Genomic DNA, 16,912 nt, shown 5'->3' on the forward strand with positions numbered 1-16,912 from the left:
GGAAGAAGAAGAAGATCAAAGAATGAGAAGGAGAGAGAAACGAGGGATCCAAAAATGCATTCTTTCTTGTTTCTGTTGCTTTGTTGAATTCTCACCCTTTCTGTTTAAAGTCTGTTTCTTCTTCTTGTTCTCTTTATACCTATGCATGCATGCACGATATATATGCGAGATGTCACATGGAAGCATGTCTTTCTCCTTCCTTGAACTCGACCTTGTTTTCTCTTTCTCTCTTCCTTTCTGTCTCTTTGCTTTCCTCTCCCCCATCCTCCTTTCCCGCGGCTGTCCGTTTGCTTGCTCGTAGAGACCTCCGTCTTTCTCTCTCTCTCCTTCCTTTTCTTCTCTCTCTTTCTTCGTCTTCTTTTCCTCTCGTTCTTCCTCTCTCCTTCCTTTCCTTCTCTCTCTCTCTTTCTTTGCCTCCGTGGCTTTCCGTCCTTCACTCATTCTTTTCGTCCTTCACTCATTCTTTCGTTTTCTCTTTCTTTCTTCCTTTCTTTCTTTTCCGCTTTTCTCTTCGTGTGTAGGGTTTCTAGTTCAGAATGCGTTGAAGTATCTCCTAGCGTTCGGCAAGACGTCGCCCTTCTTGGGATATAACTCCCTAGAAGACTTCTTTCCTCTCTTCACGATTCAACCTAATCCCCAATGTGCCGATACATGGTGTAGATACAGACAGGTATGACAATGCCACTACTACAAATCTCCTTCTTTCTCTCTCTCTTTCTTCTTCTTCTTCTTCTGCTCTTTCTCTCTTCGACGATTCCTTCTTCCTTCTCTCTTCGTTGCCATTTCCTTGTTTTTTGTGGTCTTCTTTCTGCCTAAAGAGTCTCTCCCTTCCCCTTTCTCTTCTCGGCCGTTTAGACGGATCTCGCGTATCTATTTCTTCATACCACTGGCTGTATGTGTATCTATCAAGCTCTCGGCTTATCGGAAAGGAGGAGATAGATCTAAGATAGATAGATAGATAGATTAAAGATAGATAGATAGATATCTGTCTACGTAGACTCTCATTTTCTCTGTCTTCCCTCCTAGTGTCAATTTGTTTAGCTGATCTAAGGACTGCCATCCAAGCGATAGTCGATGATGGGTATGCTTTACGTGTATAGACACCTGGACGTACCGATATCTACAAAGAGAAGGAGAGAGAAGAGAAGCAGAGAGTGAGAGAAGTGCTTGTGTTGCTTCTTTTCTTTCGTCTGGCTAGCCGGAGCTCTTGCTTGCGTAGTATGGCTTTTTAGCAGGAATGTTGTTCCTTCTTCTTCGTTTTCATCTTTTCATTCCAGAAGGAAGTAAAGGAGAAGAAGATTATTCTTTCCTCCTACTTTCTCACTTTGAAAGAAGAAGAAGAAAAGAAGGAAGGGGGAGAAGGAGAGCAAGGCGTCGTTCATGAAGAGAACCCTTTCGGAATATGCCTCATGGATGAGGGATCGCGTTTAGATGACGAAGAAAAGAAGAAGAAAAGTAGTCACCTCGGGGAGGATTCCACGTCTCCGAAGAGACAAGAGAATTCGCGCCAAGAAGAAGAAGAAAAGAAAGAAGAGGACGAAGAGAAGAAGACAGAAGAAAGTCTCGATGAGCTCATGGCCAAAATGAAAGCCCTACAAAGTTAGATTTCTCTCTCTCTTTCTTTCTCTCTTTCTCTCTCTCTTTCTCTCTTTCTTTCTCCGTCTGCGTGTATCGTTAATCTATTGATCTTCACTTATCTATCTATCTATCTGTCCGGACTATATCGACTTGTGATCTTCTCTGTATGTCTATCCGTCTGTCTATCTGTATGTGCGTCTCTCTCTCTCTCTTTCGTGTCTCCTCTCATGTCTGCATTTGAAGAAAGCAGACGTGTCTTCTTCTCCTATTCTTTTAGATGGATGGAAGGTTGTGTGAAGTCTCTGTCCCTCTTTTCTTCTTAGTCGTGCTTTCTCTCTCTCTTCTCTCTCTTTGTTTCACGACGAAATCTTCTTCTCTCAGTCATAAACATCTGTATTTCCCTCTCTCACTCTGTCCCTCTTTTCTTTCTCTCCTTTTCTTTCTTAATTCTATCTTCCTGATTCAGCTTCAAGTGAGAAGAAGACAGAAGGAGAAGCCTTCACTCGAGTTGGCTGTATATAGTTACTTTAGTGTCACAAGGAATATCGAAGAGACTAATAGGTGAAAGATGAATCGATACATGACGAGGCGTGTCACTCTTTCTTCTGTCTCATCCATTCTCTTCATATATGATAAGCTCTTCGGGAAATGATAGACATCCCTCAAGAAGAAAAGAAGAAGACTGCTTAGCTTGTAGTCCTTACTAGTCAGGAGTTTTACAAAGGCATGCGGGAACTTCAACTACTCCTATGAACGCCGATAAGGGGAGAAGAAGAGAAGAAGACGAGAGAGAGAGATATATATATATATATGAGACAACTAGACTTCTTTCTTTCTCTTCGAGAGAAAACTCCGTCACGAGAGGATCCTGAGGAAGAAATTCCTGTTTCAGGCTGTTCGAAAAGAAAGCTCTTTATTCACTTGGGAGATCTTCCTCTTCGTGTCAACCGATAGCATCGGGATAGCTAGCTACATGCATACCATGGATTAGAGAAGAGAAGAGAGGAGAGAGAGAAGATCGATGGATGGACGCATTTACAGTCGGGTACAGAGAAGGGATGTTTCGAGGTGTAGAGTATTGCCATCACTCCTACTACTACTAGGGACTATCGCTAATCCTACTACTACTACTACCGGAGACTATCACTACTATAACTACTACTACTACGGGGGTAGAGACTATGGCTACTACTACTAGTACTAGTACTACTATTACAAGTGCAGAGGGTTAATACTCCGACTATGAAAACTACTAGAAGCCGTGTGGATCGGATGAGAGATTTGTGTATGTATGAGGAGACAGGTGGCTTTATGTCGTAAACTGTTGAGAAGAAGAGACAGATAGGAGAACCTTTCAGCCGGCTCCTGAGCGTGTTGATCTTGGACTTTTCTTGCGGTTGACTGCGGTGTACATACAGCTAAGAATAGAAAGCTTTCTCATGTAAGCAGGCGTTCTCTATACGATGAGGACTGAAGAATTAGAAGGAGAATCACAGTGGAAGAAGTTCTGTCTGTCTCTCAGGAGAGAATTCGACAGGCTCCCTACGAGTAACCTGGATATAAAAGTTCCAGCGGAAAACTGGGGAGCTTCTTTTCTTTTTGTCATGTTGAAGAAAGTCATGAAATTCCTTGGAATCGAAAGGAAGGTCTTCATATGCCTGAGAGATAAAGACCTCTCCAATGAAACTTCTTCATACACCCTGACAAAAGATACAGAAAAGCACCTGCAAGCATCTCGATCGAAGAAGAACAAGTCGAGGTGAAGACCCCACGCGTTTACACACCTACGATGGGAGAGACCGTCTATCTGGAGACGGAGAGAGAGACTTGTGTAGGTGTCCTAATTTCCGCAGATAGGAGCGCATGCATAAGACCATCCATCCATCCAGAAGCCATTCTGTTGGCAGGGGTTGCATTTCTGAGATACAAGAGAGGAGGGGTGCTGTCTTTTCTTGCTCTCCAAGAGATAGTCATGCATCACTAGCTAATGTGCATGCAAGATGATAACTGAGAGTGCGATCATCGACCTCCTGCAATCGCAGCGGCTCTGTTGGGGGTTGGGAGAAAATGGACAGCGACGACTAGAGAGATCGACTAGACAGGAGCACATATACGTACGTGTATATCTGCATGCATGCGATGATCGTATGCTTGTCGTCTACCGTAGCAAAAACCGATGGTGTATATACCTATCCCATACATAGTCACATAGACCTCTTCGTACATACACCTCCACATACACACATTTGCATACCCATAGGCATATGTACATGTCCATAAATACATATTCATAGATACGCGACCCTACATACAGATGCATACATATATGTATATATATATTTATACATACGCCGTCATAGATACATCTTCATACTTACAACGCCTTCACATACGTGGTAGACACGCCTGGTCGGCAGTAAGTGTATGGCGTATTATCTCCCTCCTGTCTCTTCTTCTTCATACCTCACACTAGGGTGTACGGAGAGGGAGAGAGAACAAGAGAAAGGCTTCTCGATCTAGAGTTACCTTCTTGGTCGTGTACTACTGTCTCAATAAGAGAGATAGGTTTTTCTCTCTTATCGGAGTTTGTCTTTCCATGCATTTATGCATACATAAGATCAGGTGGAGCTTTCCAAAAGGACTCCACTGTATCTGTTAAGGGGTGAAAAGGAGAGCTAGCAGGAGGAGATAGCGACCTGTATCTCTCCTGTGTACCACAGCTTTCATTTCTCGGTCTATCTATCTACCTATGAATCTATCTATCTATCTCTTTGTCTATCTTTCTGTTCTCTATGAATGACTAGAAGAAATGAAAGGGAGACAGAGCTCTTTTGATCCTTGTTGTCGGTGAGAAGGTCCTCCTTCCTTCCCATTCTCAGTCTTTTCCCTCTCTGATTCTCCTGACGTTGCTTTCAAGCGGAGGGCTCATGGAATGGTAAAAGCTCTCCTCTTGATAGCCACGATGAAACATCTGAAAGAGTAGAGAAGAGAAAAAGAGGAAGTAAAAGAGAAGAGACATGCGAATAATGAATTGGTTCAACTGGGAGTTAGCAAGGCAGTCATAGTCGTTGGTCTTAGATCAGAGTGGCGTCTGGATAGCATCGTGTCAGTGAAACGCATGTCGTGAGAAGACAAGAAGCGCACGGAAGAAGTTTCTTTCCTAACACCATCTATTATGAATAAGAGAATCAGCACTACTAGTACTTCACAGATAGACAGCTAAAGTAGTCTTTTTCATAATAGTAGTAGTAGTGGTAGTACGAGTTGTTCTTTTTATCTCCTCTTCGATTCCATCCATCTGACCGACTTGGGACTCTTAGAAAGTCTTTGATTAACTCCGTCGCACTTATAATAAGAGTAGTAGGAGTTCTATAGTGGCATATTGTCTTGTAGGAGTATGAGACATAATGATCTAGATTCCTAGTAGGGGGGAGGAGTAGTAGGGGTGTTTGGATTGTACTGAGGATTTGACCATGGCGACGCTCGCCGTGTGAGCTAACGAGAAGATCGACACAAGGTGCTTATCATGAAGATGAGAAGAAGAGATGTTAAGTAAAAGAGAGAGAGAGAAGAAGAAATGCCTTTCTTAAACATCTCAGTCATGCGTGGAGGGGAAACGAAGGTCACAAGAAGCCGATGAATAAGAGGAAGACTCGTTACGTGGTTTCTATCGAACTTTCTTCACTGATGCTTCTCCTTTATAGCAGTAGTCATATACTACACCTAGTACTATCATGAATCTCATTGGAACCCCCCGAATCTAGCCGTTCTAATAGGAGGGTGGCTATCGCGGCGATCGTGGGGTGAGAGTAGTCATCCTGCCAGCAATTGTATGCCTTGGAGAAGCAAAAAGAACAAGAAGAGCTCTTAGTAGATAGAAGAACAGAAGAAAGAAGGGGCTGAAGAGAACGGAGACAACACTTCACTACTTTAGAGGTACTAGTAGTAGTCATAGCCTCCTCATTCTTCTTCTGCAACTACTAGGAGGAAGGAGTAGTAGTCGTGGCTATTGGCGGGAAGGGCTTGATCCGCCTAATAGCTACAGTAGCAGTAACGTCAAAGCAGTAATAGGACTACTAGTACTACAAGCACGACTCTTATAGGAGGGGAAGTGAAGTAGGACGAGGGTCGCGATGGTAACAAGAAGAAGAAGAGGAGTCCTACGTATGATTTGACTACTGTACAGACAGATGACCGTGGAGGGAGTCGTAAGTGACTGAAGTGACGGCTAAAGAAAGGGTGGTAGACTGGTAGATAAGTAGATAGATAGGAAACACATGTGAGAAAGAATATCATAGGAAGAGGAAGAAGAGGCAACAAGTGACGAGTTCGCTTGATTCACAAAGAAGCGAAGAGAGAGGAGAGTGAATGAGAAGCTAATTCTAGGAATACGTAGAGACCCTTGTACGCAGACCAAGGCATCCGCAGCTGTAGTAAGAAGAGTAGACTTCGTAGGAGTTCTTCCTGTTGCTGATATGGAGCGAGGAGAGGCGTTTTGTCTTCTATTTCTGTAGAGGATCGATCGACGGGCAAAAATTGTCATGAGGTGTGACCACTGCCGCGAGGGCCGCTGCTCCTGCTGCGTCGTTCTTCTTCTCGTCCACCTTGCTTCCTTTCTTCTCTCTGGTCCTTCTCTTCTCTTTGACTCTCTTTCCTGGCTTTTGCTGTGTCGAGGAATTTTTTCTCCTGGAGAGAAAGAGAGAAGGTGGAGAGAGAAGGAAGACGATGCGGAGGAAAGCTTTAAATTGTCTATCTGGACAGGAAGAAACGACAGAAAGGAGGTGTATGATGGTCGTTTTGACGTTGATGTGACGTCCATCTCTCTTCCTCTCTCTTTCGCTCTTCTTCTCATCTCCCCCTTGCATTCTTCTTTTGCTTCTTCTTCATGAAAAACGGGATCGATTTCTCGTCTTCTACTGCTTCTTTCTTGTCATGCTTCTTCTTCTTTTTCCTAGGCTTTTCCTCTTCTCTTTTCCGTTGGGGAATTGTCGCTATCTCTCTCTCTCTCCTTCGCTTCTGAATGATGTGTTTCTTTGCTTCCTTCTACGCGGTCGAGCTATCAAACACTCGCCCAACTGCAATACGCCACCGCTTTCCCCCCTTTCTCACTTTCTTTCTTTCTTTCTTTTCCCTTTTTTCTCGCCTTTCTCTCCATGAGAATTCAAAGGGAAAGTTGAAGTGAAGGTGGTGAGTTTCACCCGTCAGCAGAAAGGAGGATATTTCTATCTTTCTTTCTCTCTCCTTATCTATCTCTCTCTCTCCATTCACCTTCTCTCACTTCCAAGTTGTTCTCTCTTTACAATGCAGAAACGTCGCTCCGTCTTTCAAACCACATAAGCACAAAAGAAGAAGAAGAAAAAGCGGCTTGCTTTCCTTCACAGGTGTCTCCTCTCCGTTAGTCTTTCTCGAGAGTTCGCGTTTGAAAGGACAGATGAGGGCGCTAGCTTGAAATGGAGAAAAGCATTATCACCCCGGGAAAAAGTGAATTAAGACGACAAGGACGACGAGCAGACAAGTCCCTCTCTTCTCTTCACATGAACTCCTTCTATAAGAGAGAGAGGAAAAGTCTTTCTTCCCCGGCTTCTCCTTTCTTCTCGGCATCTTTCTTGAAGATACAACAGATTCTTCCTCCTCGTTCCAATTGCTTGTTCTCCTTTTCTTGTATCTCTTCATTCTTCTCTCTTCTAAGAGAAACCGTCTCTTTCTCGTCTTCTTTGTTTCTCCCTTATTTCCTTCTTTTCTTCTCTCCCTTTCAAGTTACCCTCTCTCTTTCTCTCTTGCTCCCACGGCCTGCTCCTTCTTTAGGCCTCGGACTATTCACCTACTTCTTCTTTTTCTTCTTCTTTCATCTCTTTGTCATATTTCTCTTGAAGCGAACCTTGAAGCTCGCTTGGATCTTTCTTTCTTTCCTATCTAAACATCGCTCCTCTGTCTTTCTTTCTGTTCGAAAGGAGGAGAGAATGGGTCGCTTTCTCATATGTAAGGAGAGAGAATTTTAGGAGAGTTTTCGCTTGCATTTCTTTCTCTTCCTTCCCAAAGTCTTGCACCTCACTCTCTATCGAATTTTCTTCTTTTCCGTCGTCTGTAGAGAGGCAAAGAGAATCTTCCCCGTAGGCTTGCTTGCCTGTGAGAGAGGGAGGAGTGACTGCATCCTGGTCAGTCCGTCTTTCTAATTAAGAGTCAAGTCAAAACTCTTTCCGACTCTTCTTCTTCTTCTTTCTCTTCTTCTGTCTGTCTCTTTGTGTGGATGGAGTTCTCGAGGTACAAGACCACTCTACTACTTGCCTTTAGAGACATAGCCATAGTCTCTCCTCTTTCTCTTTCTTTCTTTCTCCCCGGTAAAGTAACGTGCCGAAAGGCCAATTTCTTACGTGCATAAGTCTTTTTCCCTTCTTTCTCTTTCTTTCTGTTTCTTTCTTTATGTATCCCTCTTTTCTTCTATTTCTGCCGTCTCATCATTCGGATCAAACGCAAAGATTCACAGCGTTTTAAGCAGCTCTTTTCAAGTCGTTCGTCGCCCTCGTTTTCTTCTTCTTCTTTTCCTCTTTCTCCGAGCCGCAGACGCCACCCCCCACGGCATATCGTTGTCGATCTCTCTGAATCTATTTCAAGATTCTCTGTCTTGCTTTTCTTCTTCTCTTCATCTTTCTACCGCTCTCCTTTTGAGTAGTCTTTCTCAAACTTCCTCTTCTTCTCCGGACCGTCTCTCGTTGTTTTGCTTTTTAGAGATTCTCGTTCACTCCTCCTTCATCGGTCTTCCTTCCTTCCTTGCCTGCCTGCCTGCCTGCCTGTTCTCCTTCTTTCTTCTTGTGTACTCTCCATGAGGCCGTATATTTATCTTTCTATAGGAGTCGGATACGCACAAGTCAAGTGTATCTTCAACATCTTTGCTCTCTTAACCCCTTTCATTCGATAGGCTTTCTACGTCGCTGTCAACACAAGCAAATCCCCCGTCTCTCTCTCTTTGCTTCTTCTTCTTGTTGACCTCCTCAACTTTTCTTTCTATCGAGGGTGTCTCTAGATGGAATTGTAAGGAAGATCTCTTCTTCATGCTTCTCTCGTAGTAGACAGATCTAGTTGGTTTGTCTTCATTCTTTCCTTCAGCGCTTTGTTTTGATATGAAGAGGAAAAAGAAGTAAGAAGAAGAAAAGAAGAAGATTTCTTTCTCTTTCTTTTCGGGTATGAACGACGGACAGTACACGCATTCCGTCTCTGTCCTTCCTATCTATCTCTTCTTCTTCTGCTTCTTCGTCGCCTTTTCCCGTGTTATATATCTCTTCTATCATCTTTAAGAAGAGTTGTCAGATGAGACAGAAAATGAAGGACCTGTTTCTCTATTCAACAAGAAAGTTGAGCTTGCTTGTATATAAGACGAGAAGAAGTAGGAGGAGCGTCTTCAGTTAAGGAGTCAGTCAGATCGAGGTTCTTCTCTTGCCGTTTTGTATCTCCGCTTGAAAAGATTAAGAGATCTTCTCTTCTCTCGTCGTCTTCACGCTCCTCATTCTAAAGAAAAGACAGAAAGGTCAAGGCAAGATAGTTTCACACTTCTCGTACTCCTTCACAGCCTCTTGTGAAGGAAACCTCTTGCCATTACCACCTTCTCGTTGTTGCAGGGCTGACTGCGCGTCGGAGGACGAAGGATAAGAAGAGAGAATAGAGAAGTAACCTACCAGCTGTCTCTCTCTTTCCGTCTCTTCGTGTCTTTTTCTTCACGTATAAATTGCTTGGATGTCTTTGGGGCGATCCGAGTGACTCTTGTCGACAAGATGGAGGGGAGTGTCCGACGTCCCATGAATGAGGAGGTCAACCGAAGCAAGGAACGCACTCACGGTGCACCTCATCGACTGGAAATAAAGCTCTCAAAGAAACTTCTCATTCTCCTTCATCGGCTACAGTGTAAGCATGGATTCACTGGACCGCGATGTCAAGGTGGCTCTTCTAGTTTACACCCGAAATCTAGTGTATGTACACCCGAGGTCGAGTGTGCGGACACCTGAGGTCCAGTGTATGTACACCTCAGTCTAGTGTATGTACACCCGCGATCTAGGTATTCTTGCTGTTGTTGTTGTTCTTCTTCTTCTAACTGTTTCATGCGTTGTTGGGTTGTTTGTTTTGCATGCAGCAACATCCGCCTGTGCATCATCTTCTCCGAATTTCGATGAAAATCTCCAAAATGACTTTTTACGCCAAATAAGAGAAGAACTCTTCGATATTCAGGAACGTTGTAGTGTAACTAGCTGGCCCCCACCCGTCGGATCATTACCATCTTCGTCCTCTTCTCAAACACACACAGAAACATCGTTGCCGGATCTCTCCTTTCTTAGTGAAGGAGAAGATGATGGATATGAGGAAAGACTAGGTTGGATGCCTCTCCTTTTGAAGATTCACCAGGCCTTTGCGGCGCTTCTTTTACCTCCTCTCTCTTCTTTATCATGTTCGAACCGAAAGCATTTTGGGCTTTCTCGTAATAGTGAGGAACACGAAGAGAGAGAGAAAGAAGAACGAGAAGACTTCCAAGAGAGAGGAGAAAGAACCGCGGCGGTCATCGCATTAAGCCAGGATGGTAAGAAAGCATCGCCATCTTATGCAGGGGAAAGGAGCAGCAGAAGAGGAGGAGACGAGCAGTCTTCTCAGTTCGACAGGCAAGGACTTCGGGGTGGGGTCGTGAGAGACGTTAGCCAAGATGAAGATGTCTATCGAATACAGTCAAACGAATTTGAGATATCATCTCTCTGGCAACTAATACAAGCTCAAGCGTCAACTGAAGTCGAAGGAACTGGAGATGAAGAAGAAGAAGAGCGAGGGGGCCGAGGAGGAGGAAGAGGAGGAGGAGGCACGCGTCCACGGTCTGGATCAGGTGGTGGTGGCGGAGGAGGAGGAGGAGGCGCGCGGGTTGACGGGGCTCCTATCCCTGGTATGTTTTTTGTTGCCGGGGCTTCTACAGACGCAGATAATGTCCTTACCCAACCGAGCCAAAATCGGGCTGTTCTTTCTCCCTCTTTCCATGGATATATATAATTGATAAATCTATAGATAGATAGATTAAAGATAGATTGATTAAAGATAGATTGATAGATAGATCCGTGGATGTATGTGTACATGGATGTATACGTGTCTTTACCCCTCGGTGTGCGTTCTTGTCGGTCTTCACATCAGTGTGGGGAGAGGAGTAGTAGTAGTAGTATTAGTAGTAGTAGTAGTGGTATTAGTATCACGATCGCATGCACTCTCGTCACTGTATGTGTATGGTTACCTTCAACTGTCTATCCCGTGTATGTACAGATGGATCTACGTGCACAGCAGAGATGTAGATGCACGCGCCGTGTATAGACCTCTTCACCTCTGGGAGGTTTCTATTCTCCGGTGTATGTGGGTAAAAAGTATGATCTCTACATATGTATAGCTTCAGGAGACGAGAGGTGCAAACAACCCTGCTGATAGATTGCGGCAAGTATCCGTTCTATCTCTCTACCCTTTCATGCGGAAATGTGGTGTATGGCGATTTCCCCGTCTTCTTCTTCTTCATCCCTAGCTCCATGTCTCAAGACTTGCTGCCCCCCCCTCTATCGTTCTCTTTCCTTGTTGGTAGGGATCTCCTCCTTGTTCTCTCGTCAAAGCTCTGTCGTAGGAGCTTCAGGAGGAGGAGGAGGGACAGGCACAAGTCAAACAGCGTCAACAGGAGAAGGAGGAGGGCCTCCCTCTCTTCGTATTCCTATGAGTTCAAATCCTTCTAGTGATATGCTTCTTCACAAGACTTCGCCCAATGGAGTCGTTAAAACTACCAACAAGACCTTCCCTAAAGAAGAAGAAGAAGCAACGAAGCCTGCTCATCTGTCTCACGATCCATCTTCTTCCTCCTCTTCTTCTTCTTCCACCTCTCTCGTCAATGATGAAAGCGCTTGGGATGCGAGAAGAGAAGATCTCTTCGATGTCTTACCTTTCGAGGTGTCTGTACACTTTGAGAGAGGCTGCTGGACGTCTGTTTGTTTTCATCAGCTTATCGAGCAGCAAAGAAGTCTCCATACACAAGAGAAACCTCCCCACCTCCATCAGCAATTAGCATCGACCTTTCTCCATTCACGCCCCAGTTCTTTTCGATCTCTAGGCAATAGTAGTATCAACAGTGTCTCTTCGTCGACCGCCGGAGGAGCAATAGGAGGCGCAGGACTCCTCACAAGGGGGGGGGGAGGTAGCGGCCACTCTGGAAAGAATACTAGCCCGTCACCACGTAGTCTAGGAGGAGGAGAAGGAGGGAGGAGTGGAGAGACACCTAGCAGTGGGAGTGTGATCAGTACTCATTATTACAGTACCAATAGAAATACCACTACTCCTAGTAGTAGTAGTGGTAGTGGTCACTCCAGTAGTAGTAGTAGTTGTTCTCCTTCTTCCTTCTCTCCAGGCGGAGAGCCAAGAGAAAGAGGAGGAGATCGAGGCTATCCGCATTCACATGATCCTGCCACGATGAATCTGGGAAAGAAATCCCAGGCTTTTTCTTCTTCTTCTCTTCCTTCTTCTTCTGCTCCTTTATCTACAGGGGGAGGTGGAGGTCCTCGTGGTAGCCCGTGTGTAGTAACGACCCCTCCTTGCGCCTTTTGTCCTGCGGTCTCGGAATCTCTTTCACCTTCTTCTTCTTCCTATCCCCAATTTCGAAAGGCCTTTTCTTATCTGCAGTTTGAAGAGGGGGGAGAGATAGAAGATGAAGAAGAAGAAGACGACGAGACCCCTTCGAGAGGGAGAGAAGGACAAGAAACATCCCAAGACGACGATGAAAAGCGAACGGCTTCTGCTATTGCTAGCAAAGGAAGAGAAGAGAAAGGTGGAGAGAAAGAGAAGAGACGTGGGGACAAGAGGGTGGCGAAGAAGATCAAGAAAAGCCGATCGATTCTGCCTCGGGTTCGATTCATGATAGATACAGAAGTCCTCCATTTCTGCTGTTGTAGTGGAGGTCGGTACGAGGCCTACTTCACGTCTTTACTGGCCCACCTCGTTCTCACTGAGTATGGGGATGAAGAGGAAAAACCTTCTCATAGGAGAGAAGAAACACAAGAAGAAGGAGAAAGAAATTGTCATTCTTACAGTCGAAAAGAAGAAGAAGAAGATATTTCACCTTTTTCATCCCCTCTGAGCCAACATAGTAGAGACTGCTACTCGACTGGATGGACGGGTGTCTCTACGACATTCTCCTCTACTTCTTCGGTTCGTCATTCCCACCCTTATTCCTCGGGTAAAGAGGAGGAGGAAGAAGAAGACTATTTTCGGGGACTAGATCACCCCTCTCGTGAGAATGGCTCTTCTTCTAGTAGTAGTGGCGGTTCTCCCCTATCTTCTTCTTCTTCATCTTCCTCCTCCCCCAGCGGGAAGAAGAAGAAAAAGAAGAAACGAAGCTCTGGCAATGATTCTTCTTCTTCGACGGTGTCCCCTTCATCTTCTCATATTGTTGTTCTCCCCCCTTCTTCTTCTTCTTCAGCTACTGACCTCTCTTCCCCCCCTCAGGAGAGAGATCATCGTCTCCCCTCTGAAAGCCTTTCTTCTTCTCCTCCTTCTCCTCCCTCGTTAAGAAAGACGTTCCTTTCTTATCTGGTCCTTCCGGATTTTCTCTTGTATAGCCGTACCATGGTAGCTAAGCGAGCCCATCATGCTATGAGAGTCATCTTAGATAGCGGCCTATGTAACCATAATCCTTTCTATACCAAACCCAGACCCCTCCTCCCCCCTCCTTCACCTTTCCCTTCCTCTTCTCGCTCTCCAGCGTCTCCAGAGGCCTCCACTTCATCTTTGCCAGATCCATCTTCTCATTCTCGTCTTCCTCCTCGTCTTCTCTCCAAGCCAGGAGCGGGCACCCTAAACGACAAATCCATCAGCGTCACCAGCCATAGCAGTCATCATAGTCATACTAGTACTACGGGTCTGCCTCTTCCGAGCCCCTTTCTCAATACGACCCCCCCCAAGAGTCTCCCTTCTCCCCTGCAACAGCAGGGTGGGTCTTCGCTCAATACGAGTTGGAGAATGTGGAGAGAGAAATACAATTGGCACCTCACGCTGCTTACATCAGCGGCTGTCGAAGCGATAAAGGATGCGTTCACAGATCTTACTCTCGATGTATGGAATAGTTGCTTCTACGGAGCTGTTGCCGACTCCTCAAATGTCCGGTGTAAGAGTCGGGATCGACTGGAGCAGATCCTTATTGCTCTACTAGGCAATGGAGATGCCTACATTCGTCTTGAAGCAGTTAAGCTTCTCAATGCTTTCTATGACAGGTATGAAGAAGGGAAGGAGAAGCAAGAGGAGAAAGAACAAGCTTCGCGCGAGACGATGAAAGAGATCTAGAAAAAGAAAGGCAGAGAACGAACGGCAACCTATCGATAGGGGAAGGGGGGAAATACAGGGGTTGATTCTGATAGAGAGATAAGTAGGCTAAAGATAGATAGACAGATACATCAAAGATAATTCAATAGATAGCTAAGAACATAGATAGATAGATAGATCAAAGATAGATAGATAGATAGATTAAAGATAGATCAAAGATAGATAGATTCATGCTGTAGACATGTATGGAGTTTTCGAGATGTCTGTGAATTGCCTAGAGATACCCTGTAGATTCATGTTGTATGGAGGGTGGGAGGAAACCTCCAGCGAATGCTCTCTCTGTCCCTACACTCTTCATACGATAACAAAAGTCTACAGCGCCAATTCTCCTCAGATCGATACCATCTGGGAAGACTCATGCACTTCTATCTATCTATCTATCTTTAATCTATCTACCTATATCTATCTGAATCTGTATCCATGTATATATCTATGTGCATGTCTGCGGCAATGTATTTGGAGTGGGAGTTGTGAGAGAAGAGGACTCTTCCTAAGACTGTCTCGTCTTATATTCGGTGAGTTTTTCTCACTCTGTCTATATAGAAGAGTGTGGTGTGATGCGATCGAGAGACGACAGGGGGCGTGGTATGTGTTTGGGTAGAGGGATGGTCGTTGTCTGAAAGAACAGAGAATGAAGCAAAGAAAGGAAGTTTCTTCTCTCTCATCTCTCTTCTTAGTTCAGATGGCTCTTGTCTCGAGTCTACCACACTATAGTGTATCTCTACGGTGTATATACACATACAATTATACATACATAGTCATACATACATGTACATACACCTCAAGTCTTCGGCCTTTACAACGTACCTCCTTCCTTCGTGTCTCCTGATCTTGGGATAAGGGTAATCTTCACGATGCAAAACTTAGGAATTCTTCTCTTCATCTCTCCAAGTCACAACTGTCTACTCATGTAAATACCGCTCTCTCCAAAGTGAGGCCGGCGCATATCTCCCTCTCTCTCTCTCTATATATATATGTATATAGGTATGTGTAGGAGTGAGAGAGGAGGTCTATGTTGCGGGGTGTGGTTTGTGTGTGTGTAGACATGACTGGCAGCTCAGGCAGCCCTTCACACCTCTCATCAAATCGTAAGTTGTCTGTCTGTCTGTCAATGAGGTGCATGCATGCAACTCCCCCACTCTTTCTTTCTTTTCTATCTTCCTAACATTTCAAGTAAATATCCTTCTTGTTTCAGCACATGGATCTCTGTATGTTTACATGGATCGAACGGTTTCTTCGTAAATACCTGTATTCACATCGAGAGATCTTATCTCTCTCTCTTTCTCGTTCTCTTCGTAGACATTTCCTACGAAGCCTGCCTCCCTCTTCGTCTTCTCTCTCTCTTGTTTGCGGTCCGTTGCACTCGTTCTTAGGCTTCGTCCTTGCTTGCATTCATAACCGTCCCCATATGTATCTTCACATCACCCTACATAGATGGATAGATAAGTAGATAGATACATAGATGGAGAGATAAGTAGATACATAGATGGATAGATAAGTAGATACATAGATGGATAGGTAGGGATACATAGATGGATAGATAAGTAGATACATAGATGGATAGGTAGGGATACATCTCTACGTCAGATTGCTAGTCGGTCGATTCTAGAAAGGAATCCCTACTCCCGCACAACTTGACTTCTTCTACACATACATGCAGTCACGTATATATTTATATATATATCTATAGATAGATGGATATATGTATATGCGGTGTATTTATATTCTCCATAGCCAGTGAACTTCAGAGGGGGGAGGCACGAAGTTCTTCTTGTCTGTCTTTTCTTGCTCTCTGTCTATCTCCTCTTCTCTCTCTCTTTCGCCCTTTTCCCCTCCCCAGTTCTATTCGCCTCCCTTCTATCGTCGTGTCTTTCTATCTAGCTTTGTTTCTATGTATCATTCCATCTTTCTTGCTATCTATCTATCTACCTTCCTTCTTTCCTTTCTATCTATCTATCTATCTCTCTCTCTCTATCTCGTTTCATGTGTTGTTTCTGCTAGAGTTGGAGATCCCTTTGTCTTGACCGTCTTGATCGATGTGCACCGAACTCTTCCCCGTTCTTATTCTCTCGATTCTTCTCCTCTCGAAGATTATCCCGAAGAAACTTCCTCTCCTACGGACGTCTTTGCTATTGTTGCTGCGCCATCTTTCAATCGTCTAAGTAATTGTTCAGTCTATTCTTATCATACTTTCTCTTGGACTCTCCTGCATATCTCTCCTACTACTACTCCTACTCCTACTTCTTCTTCTTCTTCTTCTCCACCTACCTCAAGTCATCCTAGCGAAGAACGCAGAGAGAGAGGAGGATCCTCGCATGTGGGGAGAAGTTCTTCTGACCAACGGGGCACGAGCCAGGAGCGATCTGAGAAGGAGGAGGGGAGAAGAAGTGAAGAAAAAGAACAGAGAGAGAAGGAAGAGGATCATAAGAAGACCTGTGAGAATGGTGCATGTATACACAAGACAGAAAGGATGGGAGGGAGCGGAAATCTTCCTCTTAGCGGGGAAGGTGGAAAAGAATCCCTCGTCGGGGTACGAGAGAGGTGGCTCGGCACTGCAGACTTTGGCGTCTTTACGCGGTGTGGCTTTTTTGACTGGAGAATCTGCCGAGCTAAAGAAAGCGATGGATCCTGGTATATACACATACACACAAAAAGAAAAAGAGAGAGAGAGAGAGATTCAACCCTAACAACTCTCTTGCTTCTTTCTTTCTTTCTTCACTCCATGAAGGTCATATATGGTAGAGATAGGGTGAAGAGAGATGTATATATCAATATATATATATATATGTATAGTGTGTAGGCAGGTGTATATACACTCTATATGTATGGAGAGAGATGTGTGTTTCCACACATATGTATATAGGTGTGGATCGATTCGCTCTTTTGCAGTCTTTCTTTTTCTTCTTTTGGTCTATCGTTGTAAAGGGTCTTGTCTGTCTGTAGCCTCTCTTCCTTCTCTCTCTGTTCT

General features: G+C 44.6%; 2 protein-coding genes across 2 annotated transcripts; both read left to right on the forward strand.

Annotated features, from left to right (window-relative positions):
* Positions 1–229: 229 nt before the first annotated feature.
* Positions 230–1,891, forward strand: CSUI_010502 (uncharacterized protein; the record flags this gene model as incomplete). The annotated part of the gene is made up of 2 exons (XM_068070605.1): positions 230–670; positions 1,278–1,891. A coding segment is annotated over one exon (360 nt), but the record flags the coding sequence as incomplete, so codon positions are not given.
* A 4,455-nt stretch (positions 1,892–6,346) lies between these two features.
* On the forward strand, positions 6,347–16,576 carry CSUI_010503 (uncharacterized protein). The gene is made up of 5 exons (XM_068070606.1): positions 6,347–9,474; positions 9,701–10,492; positions 11,168–13,835; positions 14,988–15,032; positions 15,946–16,576. Exon 1 carries the CDS (start codon positions 7,029–7,031, stop codon positions 7,575–7,577), a length of 549 nt encoding a protein of 182 aa, XP_067917419.1. The 5' UTR covers positions 6,347–7,028; the 3' UTR covers positions 7,578–9,474; positions 9,701–10,492; positions 11,168–13,835; positions 14,988–15,032; positions 15,946–16,576.
* Positions 16,577–16,912: the final 336 nt, after the last annotated feature.

The sequence above is a fragment of the Cystoisospora suis genome, assembly GCF_002600585.1.
Source record: "Cystoisospora suis strain Wien I chromosome Unknown contig_7613, whole genome shotgun sequence".
NCBI classification, from domain to species: Eukaryota; Apicomplexa; class Conoidasida; order Eucoccidiorida; family Sarcocystidae; genus Cystoisospora; species Cystoisospora suis.